This window comes from Trachypithecus francoisi, unplaced genomic scaffold (genome assembly GCF_009764315.1).
Source record: "Trachypithecus francoisi isolate TF-2019V2 unplaced genomic scaffold, Tfra_2.0 Lachesis_group0, whole genome shotgun sequence".
NCBI lineage: Eukaryota > Metazoa > Chordata > Mammalia > Primates > Cercopithecidae > Trachypithecus > Trachypithecus francoisi.
Window position 1 is genome coordinate 7,802,900 of NW_022681453.1, and position 14,579 is coordinate 7,817,478.

General features: G+C 45.2%; 1 protein-coding gene and 1 long non-coding RNA gene across 4 annotated transcripts in view; one reads left to right on the forward strand and one right to left on the reverse strand.

The window, feature by feature from the left end:
* Positions 1-857: 857 nt before the first annotated feature.
* Positions 858-12,536, reverse strand: LOC117079522. Its single transcript, XR_004435489.1, has 3 exons — positions 12,078-12,536; positions 5,004-5,084; positions 858-987 (listed from the first exon to the last, which is right to left on the reverse strand). It is a non-coding gene; the product is annotated as an uncharacterized LOC117079522 (long non-coding RNA).
* Positions 12,537-12,540: 4 nt separating this feature from the next.
* The window catches only part of SLC33A1 (solute carrier family 33 member 1), a 31,413-nt gene continuing 29,374 nt past the window's right edge, over positions 12,541-14,579 (forward strand). For all 3 annotated transcript variants that reach the window (XR_004435485.1, XM_033203494.1, XM_033203509.1), the window contains exon 1: positions 12,541-13,905. Coding sequence is in view for 2 of the 3 variants with exons in the window: in XM_033203494.1 (XP_033059385.1) it covers positions 13,131-13,905 (775 nt within the window). In the remaining variant the exon portion in view is untranslated. The remainder of the gene's footprint in view (positions 13,906-14,579) is intronic.

The following is a 14,579-nucleotide window of genomic DNA, read 5'->3' on the forward strand; positions in this document are numbered from 1 at the left end:
GGCCAAACTCGCTAAGGCTGACAATGACAGGACATAACATGGGGCTGGATTTGACCTAGGTTTCACCTAGGACCTAATTATACACTTACTAACATACTAAATCACACACACACCAGTGCCATGACAGTCCCATATTTGGTTAAAAAATGGCACCACAGTTCTGAGAAATCTCCACATTTTTCCAGGATTCTTTATGAATATTCCATTCCTTGGTTAAAGAAATCCACAAAGATAAAAACCTCAAATCAGGCTGTGTGACTCTTGAGTATGTTCACACTCCCCTTTCTTGAATGTGTAATTTTCTCTTTGCAATAAACCTCCATACTTTTATAACTGCCCAGTGGGTTCACCTTGCCCTCTGCCTAGACAGAGTCAATCTATCAAGATGGGAATTGCCATAGAAAAAGAATAATTCACACAGAGCCAGCTGTGTGGGAGACCAGAGTTTTATTACTACTCAAATCAGTCTCCCTAAGCATTAAGTTTTTAAGAACAAATTGGCTGGGCGCAGTGGCTCACGCCTGTAATCCCAGCACTTCAGAAGGCCGAAGCAGGTAGATCACGAGGTCAGAAGTTTGAGACCAGCCTGACCAAAATGGTGAAACGCTGTGTCTACTAAAAATGCAAAAATTAGCCAGGTGTGGAGGCATGCACCTATAATCCCAGCTACTCGGGAGGCTAGGGGAAGAGAATCACTTGAACCCGGGAGGCAGAGGTTGCTGTGAGCAGAGATCACACCACTGCACTCCAGCCTGGGTGACAGGACGAGACTCGGTCTCAAAAACAAACAAACAAACAACAACAACAAAAATGGTGGGTGGGGGGAAGCCAGTGAGCTGAGAGTGCTGATTGGTCAGGTCAGAGATGAAATCATAGGGAGTCGAAGCTGTCTTCTTGCACTGAGTCACTTCCTGGATGGGGGCCACAAGATCAGATGAGCCAATTTATCTATCTGGGTGGTGCCGGCTGATCCATCAAGGACAGGGTCTGCAAAATATCCCAAGCACTGGTCTTAGGTTTTATAATAGAGTTTTATTTCTTTTATTTATTTATTTATTTATTTTTTAAGACAGAGTTTCACTCTTGTTGCCCAGGCTGGAGTGTAGTGGCACCATCTCGGCTCACCACAATCTCAGCCTCTTGGGTTCAAGTGATTCTCCTGCCTCAGCCTCCCAAGTAGCTGGGATTACAGGCATGTACCACCACACCCAGCTAATTTTGTATTTTTAGTAGAGACGGGGTTTCTCCATGTTGGTCAGGTTGGTCTCAAACTCCCAACCTCATGTGATCTGCCCACCTCAGCCTACCAAAGTGCTGGGATTACAGGTGTGAGCCACCACACCCAGCCTCTAAGAGTGATTTTTATCCCCAGAAGCAATTTAGGGAGTGTCAGAATCTTGTAGCCTCCAGATGCATGACTCCTAAACCATAATTTATAATATTTTGACTAATATGTTAGTACTACAAAGGCAATTTAGTCCCCAGGCAAGAAGGGGATTTGTTTTGGGAAAAGGCTGTTATCATCTCTGCCTCAAACTATAAACTAAGTTCCTCCTAAAGTTAGTTTGTCCCACACCCAGGAATGAACTAGGACGGCTTGATGGTCAGAGGCAAGATAGAGTTGGTCAGCTCAGACCTCTTTCACTGTCTCAGTTATAATCTTGCAGTGATGGTTTCACTTTCATTATCTTCCAACTAATCCTTGAATTGCTTCTTGGGAAGGTGTCAAGAGCCTGGAGACTGGTTGGGGTTGAAGCCCCACTGGCATTTGGGGACCTCCCCTAACCCACTGGTATCAGTAAGACCTAACAATCCTATTGCTAGGTATTTGCCCAAGAGAGATGAAAAGATATGTTTACACAAAAACCTGTATGCAAATGTTTATAGTGAAATTACTCATAAAAAATGGGAAACAATCCAAATGTTCTTCAACTGGTCAGTAGATAAACACACTCTGGCACATCCATACAATGAAATATTAGTGGGGAGAAAAAAAGAAGGAGGTGGGGATGTGGGACAACGATATCAATGAATCTCAATGCATTATGCTGACTGAAAGAAGACACACTCAAAAGGTACACTTTGTATGGTTCCATTTACATGATATTTTGGAAAAGGCAAAGCTATAGGAAGAGAAAACAGATCAATGGTTACCAGAGGTTGGGGAATGGGTGGAGAGGTTGACTTCAGATGGGCACAATGGTACGTACTTTTTGGAGCTGACAGACCTATTCCATATCTCGATTGTGGTGGTGGTTCTATAACTATTTATTAAAACTCATAGAACTGGGTGATGGGTGCACCATAATCTCAGAAATCACCACTAAAGAACTTACTCACGTAACCAAACACCACTCATTCCCCCAAAAATCTATGAAAAAAAAATTTTTTTTTTTTTTTTTTGAGACTGAGTCCTGCTCTGTATCCCAAGCTGTGAGTACAGTGGTGCAATCTTGGCTCACTGTAACCTCCACCTCCCGGGTTCAAGCAATCCTCCCACCTAAGCCTCTTGAGTAACTGGAATTACAGGTGTGCGCCACCATGCTCTGCTAATGTTTATATTTTCAGTAGAGATGGAGTTTCATCATGTTGGCCAGGCTGGTCTAGAACTCCTGACCTCAAGTGATCTGCCCGCCTCGGCCTCCCAAAGTGCTGGGATTACAGGTGTGAGCCACCTTGCCTAGCTTAAATCTATGGAAATTAAAAAAACAAAACAAACAAAAAACACCCAAAAACCTCATAGGGCCGGGCATGGTTGCTCATGTCTGTAATCCCAGCACTTTGGGAGGCCAAGGCAGGCAGATCACTTGAGGTCAGGAGTTCAAGACCAGCCTGGCCAACACAGCGAAACTCCATATCCACTAAAAATACAAAAATTAGCCAGGTGTGGTGGCATGCACCTGTAGTCTCAGCTACTCAGGAGATTGGGGCATGAGAATTGCTTGAACCTGGGAGACGGAAGTTGCAGTGAGCCAAGATCACATCACTGTACTCCAGCATGGGCAACAGAGTGAGACTCTCTCTCAAAAGAAAACAAAAGGTCAGGCGCCGTGGATCACACCTGTAATCCCAGCACTTTGGGAGGCCAAGGCGGGTGGATCACCTGAGGTCAGGAGTTGGAGACCAGTGTGGCTAACACGGTGAAACCCAGTCTCCACCAAAAATACAAAATTTGCCAGGTCAGGTGGCAGGCGCCTGTAATCTCAGCTACTCAAGAGGCTGAGGCAGGAGAATCGCCTGAACCCAGGAGGCAAAGATTGTAGTGAGCCAAGATCATGCCACTGTATTCCAATCCTGGTGACAGAGCAAGGCTGTCTCAAAAACAAAACAAACAAACAAAACACACACACACACAAAAACTCATAGAACTGTACACTAAAAAGGGCCAATTTTACTGGATATAAATTATACCTCAATAAACCTGATTCCCACCTCAAAAATAAATAATTTTAAAATTCTGAGGAATATATAGAAGATATCATTCACATCTTAATGAAATGACTGGAAAACCAGAGAAGAAATCCATAATCAGACATAGGTATACGAAGGGTCCACTAGATGGTGGTATTAATTTTTGTAATACAGCCTAGAAAACCTTGAAGCAAAGACATCACAGGCATGGCAGTGGAGTAGTTTTTTGAAAAATGTTCTTGAAGTTTATTGCTGTAATTCCTGATGTATATGTCACCTTGATTTTTGTGTTTTTGCTAAGCCAAGTGTCCTGGCCTTCCACTGATTCTGGGAGGCCATAAATATCCTTCCTGTAAAATTCTCTCTTTCGGATTTGTTTTGTTTCTGAAACAGACTGAATAGCAGCATTATTAGTGGTGGTTAACCAATTTGTTTATTTTTTGAGATGGAGTATTGCTCTTGTTGCCCAGGCTGGAATGCAATGCTGTGATCTCGGCTTGCTGCAACCTCCGCCTCCTGGGTTCAATAATTCTCCTGCCTCAGCCCCCTAAGTACCTGAGTTTACAGGCATGCACCACCATGCCCAGCTAATTTTGTATTTTTAGTAGAGATGGGGTTTCACCATATTGGCCAGGCTGGTCTCGAACTCGTGACAAAGGTGATCCACCCACTTCACCCTCCCAAAATGCTGGGATTACAGGCGTGAGCCACTGTGCCCAACCTGCTTTGAGGTTTTTGTTGTTGTTTTTGTTCTCATTTTCCTGTATGGAGAATTTTAAATATGTACAAAATAAACAGAATGGTCTCATATGAACCCTCGATGTACCTGTCACCAAGCTTCAATAGCCTTTGATAATCCACCATTTTATTTTATTTTATTTTATTTTGAGACGGAGTCTCGCTCTGTCACCCAGGTTGGAGTGCTGTGGCTGGATCTCAGCTCACTGCAAGCTCCACCTCCCGGGTTTACGCCATTCTCCTGCCTCAGCCTCCCGAGTAGCTGGGACTACAGGTGCCCACCACCTCGCCCAGCTAGTTTTTTTTTTTTTTTTTGTAGTTTTTAGTAGAGACGGGGTTTCACCATGTTAGCCAGGATGGTCTCGATTTCCTGACCTCGTGATCCGCCCGTCTCGGCCTCCCAAAGTGCTGGGATTACAGGCTTGAGCCACTGCGCCAGGCCAATAATCCGCCATTTTAAATTCAAGCCTCCATGACCGCCAATCCCCATGCATATTTGCTTTTTTATAGTTGTTTGTTTTTTGAGATAAAACTCTTATGTGTTTTGAAATGCAGAAATTTTAACTGTGCAATTTCAATTTGTTTCTGAAGGACCTAGTTTGGAAGTTTCTAAGAATATAAAGCAAAAAGAAAATGGAAAATTATGAGAGAAAGCTTAAGGGGTAAATCCAGTAAACAAAATATGTTTACTAGGACTTTTAAGGGGAGTTAATGAAGAGGAAAAAATGAAAAATCAAAGGTATTATTAAGGAAAATATCTCTAAAATCAAGAAAGATTTGAAACTTTGTTCAAAAAGACCTAATAAATGTTGAACAAGATTAATAGAAAAACATATATATTATACAATACATACCTTCATACATCCTGATGAAAATTCTGAACTTCAAGGATAAAGTGAATTTTCACAAGCATTCAACTGGAAAACACAGGATACCTATAAAGGGATAAGAAAAAAAAAAAGCAAGAAAGGATCATGGCTACCACCAGAAGGGTTTTATATTTGGCAGTTTCACCAGCTTCCCCAAGACACATCAATCAGGGAACACCAGTATTCCAAAGAAAAGGGGAAATGACATTAACTGAAGTGAGTAAGGGGAGTTGAAAATGCAAAAAACAAAAACAAAAACAGTTATTCATGACAGTATGGGCTGAAGGTCCCATGCAGTATCAGTTTTGTTTTTATAGTGATAGTGACATTTGTTCCACATTTGCTGAGGGACACTGAGAGCCTGGTGGGGGTGGGTTCCCAGGTTTGTAGAGAAATGTTCTAGTTTGTGTTGGAAAGATACTACCACTAAGTCTTCTAAGAAGACAATAGCAATTTGGGCATGGCTTAGCAATGAATACTTGTCTCTACTCTTCATTTAGCATTAGCAGGGGCAGCTCAACTTGGGGCTGGAGGATTCTCTTCCAAGATAGCTCACACACATTGCTGGCAATTTGGGGCTGTTGATTGGGAGCTCACTCAGTGCTGCAAGCTGCAGGTTTTAGGTCTTAGTTTCTTTCCACATAGTCTTTCCCTTAGTTCATGGGACTCAGTTCCAGGAGTGAGTATCTCAAGAGAAAGAAAGTGAAAACTTCCAGTTTCTTAAGACCTGGGCCTGGAAATTAACCCAGCATCATCTCAGCTGCATTCTGTTGGTCAGTCATGTATAAATTCAAGGGAAGGGGACCAGTCATGGTGGCTCACGCCTGTAATCCTAGCACTTTGGGAGGCCGAGTTGGGCGGATCACCTGAGGTCAGGAGTTTGAGACCACCTTGGCCAACATGGTGAGACCCCCCCCAATCCTGGCCCCCCATCTCTACTAAAAATACAAAAATTATCTGGGTCTGGTGGTGCACACCTGTAGTCCCAGCTACTCAGGAGGCTGAGGTGGGAAAATCACTTGGACCTGGGAGGCGGAGGTTGCAACGAGCTGAGATCATGTCACTGTATTACTGCACTCCAGCCTGGGTGACAGAGTAAGACTTGGTCTCAAAAAAGAAAAAAGAAAAAACCTTAAAAAATCTGCAGAGACCAGATGCGGTAGCTTACACCTGTAATCCCAGCACATTTGGAGGCCGATGGGGGAGGATTGCCTCAGTCCAGGAGTTCAAGACCACCAGAGGCAATATATGGAGACTCCATCTCTACAGGGAAATAAAATAATTAGCTGGGCATAGTGGCGCATGCCAGTAGTACCAGCTACTTGGGAGGCTGAGGTAGGGGATTGCTTGAGCCTGGAAGGTTGAGGTTGTAGTAAGCCGTGATCATGCCACTGCATTCCAGACTAGGTGACAGAGGGAGAACCTGCCTCAATCAAATCAAATCAAAGCAAACCAAACCTCCAGATACATTATTACATATAATTGCTAAGATAATAGAATAAAACTTCCCTGAACTAGAGAATGATTTTTATCTTCAGATTAATTGAAATGGTTCACTCATTCCCAGGCTGGTGGTTTTAAAATACATCTACAATTGTTTCTTTCTCTTTCTTTCTTTCTTTCTCTTTCTTTCTTTCTTTCTTTCTTTCTTTCTTTCTTTCTTTCTTTCTTTCTTTCTTTCCTTTTCTTTCTTCTTTCTTCTTTTTTTTTTGAGACAGTCTCAGTCTTGTTGCCCACGCTGGAGTCAATGGTGTGATCTCGGCTCCCTGCAACCTCTGCCTCCCAGGTTAAAGCAATTCTCCTGCCTCAGCCTCCTGAGTAGCTGGGATTATAGGCACCCACCACCATGCCCAGGTAAATTTTTGTATTTTTAGTAAAGACATGGTTATACCATGTTGCCCAGGTTGGTCTCAAACTCCTGACTTCAGGTGATCTGCCCACCTTGGCCTCCCAAAGTGCTGGGATTACAGGCGTGAGCCACCGCACCCAGCCAGCTGAAGCCATTTCTAAGCAGTGTTGAAGATGTGGCTTAGCTCCTCCTGACTGCTTATAGTAAAATGCAAGAAGAGAGAAATGATTTAAAGACAGAATTGTTAAGCCAAAAGGGGGAGGATCACCTGAGCCCAGGGAGGTTGAGGCCATAGTGAGCCATAGAGTGCATCACTGCACTCCAGCCTGAGTAACAGTAAGAGCCCGTCTCAAACAACAACAATGACAACTACCCACAAATATATTCAGCACTGTTTACGATGAAACACTAGAAATAATAGGAGGCTGATTAAATAGATGACACACCCTTATAATTGAATACTATAAAGTCTTGTTAAAAGAAATGGTTCTGTAGGTTGTAGTATCGAAAGAGATTTCTGATACATGTTTAAGGAAAATGAAAAAGCAAGGCACAGGACATTGTGTATATAGTGTCACATTAAGAAAAACATCTCCCAGGCCTGATGCAGTGGCTCATGCCTATAATCCCAGCAGTTTGGGAGGCCGAGGCCTGCGGATCACCTGAGGTCAGGAGTTCGAGACCAGCCTGGCCAACATGGTGAAACCCCATCTCTACTAAAAATACAAAAAATTAGCAGAGCATGGTGGTGTGCATCTGTAGTCTATGAGACCTATGAGAGCCTTTGCAGCAGGGTTGCCTAGCATAGCCCTGGCAGTGAGATTCCTGCTTGGTAGAGCTGTAAGAGCAGGAACTCTTACCAGTGGGTACAGAAGGTGGGACCTTCATCCCAGGGGGCTTAGAAGGAAGCATATCAAGTCAAAGAGGATTATTCTCAAGCCTTAAGATCTCATGTAGTTGGCCTTACAGTGTGAACTTACTTGGGACCTGTTGCCCCTTTCTTCCTTCTTCTTTCTCCCTAACAGAACAGGAATGTCTATCCTCTGCCTGTCCAACCACTGTATTTTGGAAGCACATAGCGTATTTGGTTTTATGGGTTCACAGCTGGAGAGGAATCTGCGTCAAGATGGATTGTACCTTGAGTCTCACCCAGATCTGATTTAGATGTGATTTAGATGAGACTTTGGATTTAGCCTTTGAAGTTTATGCTGAAACAAATTAAGACTTTTTGGACTACTGGGATGGAATGAAAGTGTTTTGTATGTAAGAAGGACATGAGTTGGGGGGTGGGGGTCCAGGAGCAGAATGTAATAGATTGAATGTTTCTGTCCCCCAAAATTCATGTGTTAAAACCTAATCCCCCATGTGACAGCATCTGGAGGTAGGGCCTTTGGGAAATTAAGTCATAGGGTAGAGCCTTTATAAAGGAGATTAGTGCCCTTGTAAAAGAGACCCTGGAGAGCTCCCTCACCCCTTCTGTCATGTGAGGACACCTCGAGAAGGCGGCAAAAAAGATGGCCATCTAGGAACCAGGAAGGAAGACCACACCAGTACTGAATTTCCTAGAGCCTTGATTTTGGACTTAACCTCCAGAAGTGTGAGAAATAAATTTGTTATTTAAAAGCCACCAAGGCCAGGCGCAGTGGCTCACACCTGTAATCCGAGCACTTTGAGAGGCCAAGACAGGTGGATCACGAGTTCAGGAGTTTGAGACCAGCCTGACCAACATGGTGAAAGCCTGTCTCTACTAAAAATACAAAAATTAGCCAGGCGTGGTTGCGCGTGCCTGTTATCCCAGCTACTCAGAAGGCTGAGGCAGAAGAATCGCTTGAACCCGTGAGGCGGAGGTTGCAGTGAGTCAAGATTGCGCCACTGCACTGCAGCCTGGGTGACAGAAGGAGACTCTGTCTCAAAAAAAAAAAAAAAAAAGCCACCAAGTCTGTGGTATTTTTCCTTTAAAAGCTTGACTGGACTGAAATACCAGCAATAACATGTTTCATTTCTTAAATGGTGTAAAATTTGGTATATTACTTTTAATTAAAGAGTTCTGGTTTTTGTTTTTAGCATTTAATTACCGTTATCCATTGGAAAAATAGATATTATATACATTATATATAAAACTGTTTATAGGTAATGTGTTTTCTATACCTTACAAATAGTGCTAATTATTCCCTAAGGTTGTTTTCTCCCCTATCATTTTGCTATTTTATTTTATTTCTTTTCTATTTTTTGAGACAGTTTCGCTCCTGTTGCCCAGGCTGGAGTGCAAGGGCATGATCTCGGCCCTCCGCAAGCTCCGCCTCCCAGGTTCAAGCGGTTCTCCTGCCTCAGCCTCCTGAGTAGCTGGGATTAAAAGCATGTGCCACCACGCCTGGCTAATTTTGTATTTTTAGTAGAGACGGGGTTTCTCCATGTTGGTTAGGCTGGTCTTGAACTCCTGGCCTCAGGTGATCCGCCCCTCTCAGTCTCCCAAAGTGCTGAGGTTACAGGCATAAGCCACCTCACCCAGCCTTGTTATTTTATTATTATTATTATTATTATTTTGAGACAGTCTCACTGTCTTGCCCAGACTGGAGTGCAGTGGCACAATCTTGGCTCACTGCAACCACCACCTCCGAAGTTCAAGCGATTCTCCTACCTCAGCCTCTCAAGTAGATGGGATTACAGGCATGCACCACCACACCCAGTTAATTTTTGTATTTTTAGTAGAGACAGGGTTTCACCATCTTGGCCACGCTGGTCTCGAACTCCTGACCTTAAGTGATCCACCTGCCTTGGCCTCCCAAAGTGTTGAGATTACAGGCATGAGCCACTGCCCCGGCCAACCTTATCACTTTAATAATGCATGCATATTGAATTGGGGTAACATGAAAAACACTTTTCCTGATAGTTGGCTCCAGTAATTTTTCCTATTGTTTGTAAATCTTGACTGCATAGATGTAAAGACTTTTTTTTTTTTTTTTTTTGAGACGGAGTCTCGCTCTGCTACCCAGGCTGGAGTGCAGTGGCGCGATCTCAGCTCACTGCAAGCTCCGCCTCCCGGGTTCCCGCCATTCTCCTGCCTCAGCCTCCCGAGTAACTGGGACTACAGGCGCCGCCACCACGCCCGGCCAATTTTTTGTATTTTTAGTAGAGACGGGGTTTCACCGTGTTCGCCAGGGTGGTCTCCATCTCCTGACCTCGTGATCCGCCCGCCTCAGCCTCCCAAAGTGCTGGGATTACAGGCGTGAGCCACGATGTAAAGATTTAACATTTGATAGGAAGATCATTTAACCACTAAAGGGAGAATCACTCTTATATGTAGGGAGAAATCAATTATTTGCAAGAAGATTCCTTATTTAAAAACTGATGTGGCCGGACACCGTAGCACACACCTGTAGTCCCAGCTACTCGGGAGGCTGAGGCAGGAGAATCGCTTGAACCCGGGAGGCAGAGGTTGCAGTGAACCGAGATCACACCATTGCACTCCAGCCTGGGTGACAGAGCGAAACTCCATCTCAAAAGAGAAAAAAAAAAACTGATTTGATATCAATACAATGCACTACTACTCTGTGATTTTTTAAAAAAAGATGGACAAACATTGATACTGATATATTACCATCTTAAATGGATCTCAAGGACATTTTGGTGGATGAAAAACAAAGTTGCATACTATACGATTCAATTTTGATCCCCAAAGTTGCATACTATATTATTCAATTTTTATAATATTCTTGAAATGACATAAGTATAGCTGTGGAGAACAAATTAGTGATTGCCAAAGAACAGGGAGGAGGACAGTGGACTGGTGCAACTAACGATGTGTAGTAAGTACTATAAGGGATAGCACTATGAAAGGGTGACACAGGGGACAAACACACATACACACACACACACATACACACACACACAAGCTAGTGCATGTAAAAACTGGTGAAATTGGAATAAAGCCTGTGGTCTGGTTAACAATATTTTACAGATGTCAGTTTCCTGGTTTTAATATTGTACTGTATTGAGGCTATGATCAGAGGAAGGTGGGTAAGGGTACATGGGACTCTGCTATATTTGCAATTTCCTGTGAATCTATAATTATTTCAGATTAAAGAAGGGGAAAAATCAAACACAAGACATACAAACTCATCAAATATTTCTTTTTGTGGGGGAGAAAAAAACACCTACTGATTGTGCATGGCTTTATTGGCTGCTTCCTTTAACTCCCACAACTCTCTGAAGTAGATGTTAGGAACTCTATTTTCATCAAAATGGAGGCTTAGGTTAAGTAATTTGTTCAAGGCACAACTACTGTTAGAGCCAGGGTTTGAATCCAGCACAACCTAAATCCCACTCATGGTTGTTTTGGCTGAATCCTGACTGGACTTAAATGACATTTCTTTTCTTTGACGCCCAGACTGGAGTGCAACCACAGGATCTCGGCTCACTGCAACCTCCACCTCCCGGTTCAAGCGATTCTCCAGCCCCAGCCTCCCTACTATCTGGGACTACAGGCGTGAGCCACCACGCCCGGCTGATTTTTGTATTTTTAGTAGAGACGGGGTTTCACCATATTGGCCAGGCTGGTCTCGAACCCCTGACCTCAAGTGATCTGCCCGCCTGGGCCTCCCAAAGTGCTGGGATTACAGGCGTGAGCCACCACGCCTGACCTGCCATCACGCTTGTAATCCCAGCACTTTGGGAGGCCAAGGCGGGTGGATCACGAAATCAAGAGATTAAGACCATCCTGGCCAACACGGTGAAACCCCATCTCTACTAAAAATACAAAAAATTAGCTCGGCGTGGTGGCACGCGCCTGCAGCCCCAGCTACTCGGGAGGCTGAGGCAGGAGAATCGCTTGAACCCAGGAGGTGGAGGCTGCAGCGAGCCAAGACCGCTCTACGGCACCCCAGCCCGGGCGACAGTGTGAGACTCCGTCTCAAAAATAATAAAATAATAATAATAATCATCATCATCATCTTTCCGCCAGAGGTGAGAGAGCAGAAAAAAAATATCAGCTTCTCAAATTCCTGTGCGTCTCTTAGTGGAGAAGGGGTTTCTCCATGTTGGTCAGGCTGATCTCGAACTCCCGATCTCAGGTGATCCGCCCGCCTCAGCCTCCTAAAGTGGTGAGATTACAGGCGTGAGCCACCGCGCCTAGCCACAAGACGTTTTATTGCAACATAAATATAGAGGATGTAACGAGTCATCCAACCACCAACGTAATTAGAGTTGGTTACCAAGTTTCCCTAGGCGTCTTCCACCAGGAGGGATAAACCGACTGCAGACAAACCTAGCACCCCTTGAGCAGCTTAATTCGACGCGATTCTCCAGTTAGCCAGGCCTTTTTCTACCCTTTTGGGGGCACAAGGCGACCTTGCCTCCTGATTCAAAAACTTCGTACACTTCAATCCTTCTACCCTTTTCTGGTCAGCCACGAAAGCGGCAGCTTGGCACAATTCCCAGCCTAGAGTTCGGGCACTGCCTGTCATCAGCACAACGACGAAACCTACACCCACGGAGACCTCAGACCCCGCGTGATTACATCACTCAACCACCAGCGCACGCCCGGAGGAACCCACTGTCACGTGACCGCTCGTGCCCAATGACCGAGGCCCACGCTTTCCAGACTGCCATATGCGCTGTCATAGAGCCGGAGCTTGGGCGCCTCCCCGCCCCGGCCGCACGGTGCGCCGGCGTTAATCCTCCCCGAAAGTTCCGGCTGCCAAGATTGCAGGTTCCCACCAAGTATTGTTTCCGAACTGGGCCACAAGAGCGTGTTCCTGATTGGCTTGTTCTGGAGATTGGGAAGGGACCTGTTAGAGACTGGGACCACTTCCTGAAGCGCGAGGCAGGAAGTTATATGCGTTTTATAGAGTCCTGTAGAGAAAGTGCTCTCTGCCGCATTGGTATCGGCGAGAGCTGGAGGTGTTGGGTCGGGAGACCGGCCGTTCGGTCCCGCCTCATGTAGGAGGTGGTTTCCATTGCGGCACCACGGCACACACCTCCAGCCCCGAGCCCGGAGCGACTGCCCCGGGGTCTCCTTCAGGCTTCTTGACGCCATTCCAGGGGGCACCTAGCCAGGCATCCTCTGGGCTTCTAGCCAGAGGACTGGCTCCCGGCTTCAGCACTCCGGGCTGCAGTAAGAAGTGCCCTTATCGCTCTGAACCCTGCCACCATCCCGTGAACCACCGAAACCCTGGTCCAGCGCGACAGCCTTGGACCTGGGACTGGACGGATCCAAAACGCTCAGCCCCGGCCCCCCACAGACGGGGCTCTGCATCGTCTCTGATATGTCACCCACCATCTCCCACAAGGACAGCAGCCGGCAACGGCGGCCAGGAAATTTCAGTCACTCTTTGGATATGAAGAGGGGTCCCCTGCCCCCGGGCGGTTGGGATGACAGTCATTTGGACTCAGCGGGCCGAGAAGGGGACAGAGAAGCTCTTCTTGGGGATACCGGCACTGGCGACTTCTTAAAATCCCCACGGAGCTTCCGGGCGGAACTAAGCAGCATTTTGCTGCTACTCTTTCTTTACGTGCTTCAGGGTATTCCCTTGGGCTTGGCGGGGAGCATCCCACTCATTTTGCAAAGCAAAAATGTTAGCTATACAGACCAAGCTTTCTTCAGTTTTGTCTTTTGGCCCTTCAGTCTCAAATTACTCTGGGCCCCGTTGGTTGATGCTGTCTACGTTAAGAACTTCGGTCGTCGCAAATCTTGGCTGGTCCCAACACAGTATATACTAGGACTCTTCATGATATATTTATCCACTCAGGTGGACCGTTTGCTCGGGAATACCGAAGGCAGGACACCCGACGTGATTGCTCTCACTGTGGCATTCTTTTTGTTTGAATTCTTGGCCGCCACTCAGGACATTGCTGTCGATGGTTGGGCGTTAACTATGTTATCCAGGGAAAATGTGGGTTATGCTTCTACTTGCAATTCGGTGGGCCAAACAGCAGGTTACTTTTTGGGCAATGTTTTGTTTTTGGCCCTTGAATCTGCCGACTTTTGTAACAAATATTTGCGGTTTCAGCCTCAACCCAGAGGAATCGTTACTCTTGCAGGTAGTGTATTTAAACTATTATGGTGTTAGGTTTATTTATCCTTTTGAAAGAGTGTGTGATGTTGGAGGGAAGCTCATTAATTTACTGGAAATCATTGTATGGGAGATAAGGTAAGTTTTCTGTTTCGTCCAGATGAGCTTCTTTGAATTATTAAAGCCAAAGTGAATGACATTAGAGCAATCAAATGATCAGTACTCTGCAGTTAACAGGGAGAGGCAACCCATCAAATAACAACGGAGTCCAGGGATTCATGCCACTTGCTTAATACACAAATGCACATTTTTTAAAAGTGTGGCTCATATAGTTCACATTTTTCCTTTTGTCTTGTTGGTTTTAGGTTTCTAGCTCTATACTTTCTGATCCATTTCTACCCCTACCGTTGTACCCAGAATCCAGCCTTCTAGTGAATGGAACAGGGTTTATTCGTTAAAACATTATTGAGTCAGCTAAGGGACGGGATTCTAAGGCCTCTTATGAATAAGGCAGAGTTCTGCACTCGAGAAATAGGGGAGATGAATATTTTAGGAGACTTCGGAGTTGCCAGTTAGTAACTGCCTTTGGGAGTCAGGCTTCACATTGCAGATAACATTTGACTTTGTTCTTGAAAAAGATTCCACGAGGCCAGGAAATGGCACACCAGGATGCACAACACAAAGTGAAAGTGCACTGAGGCA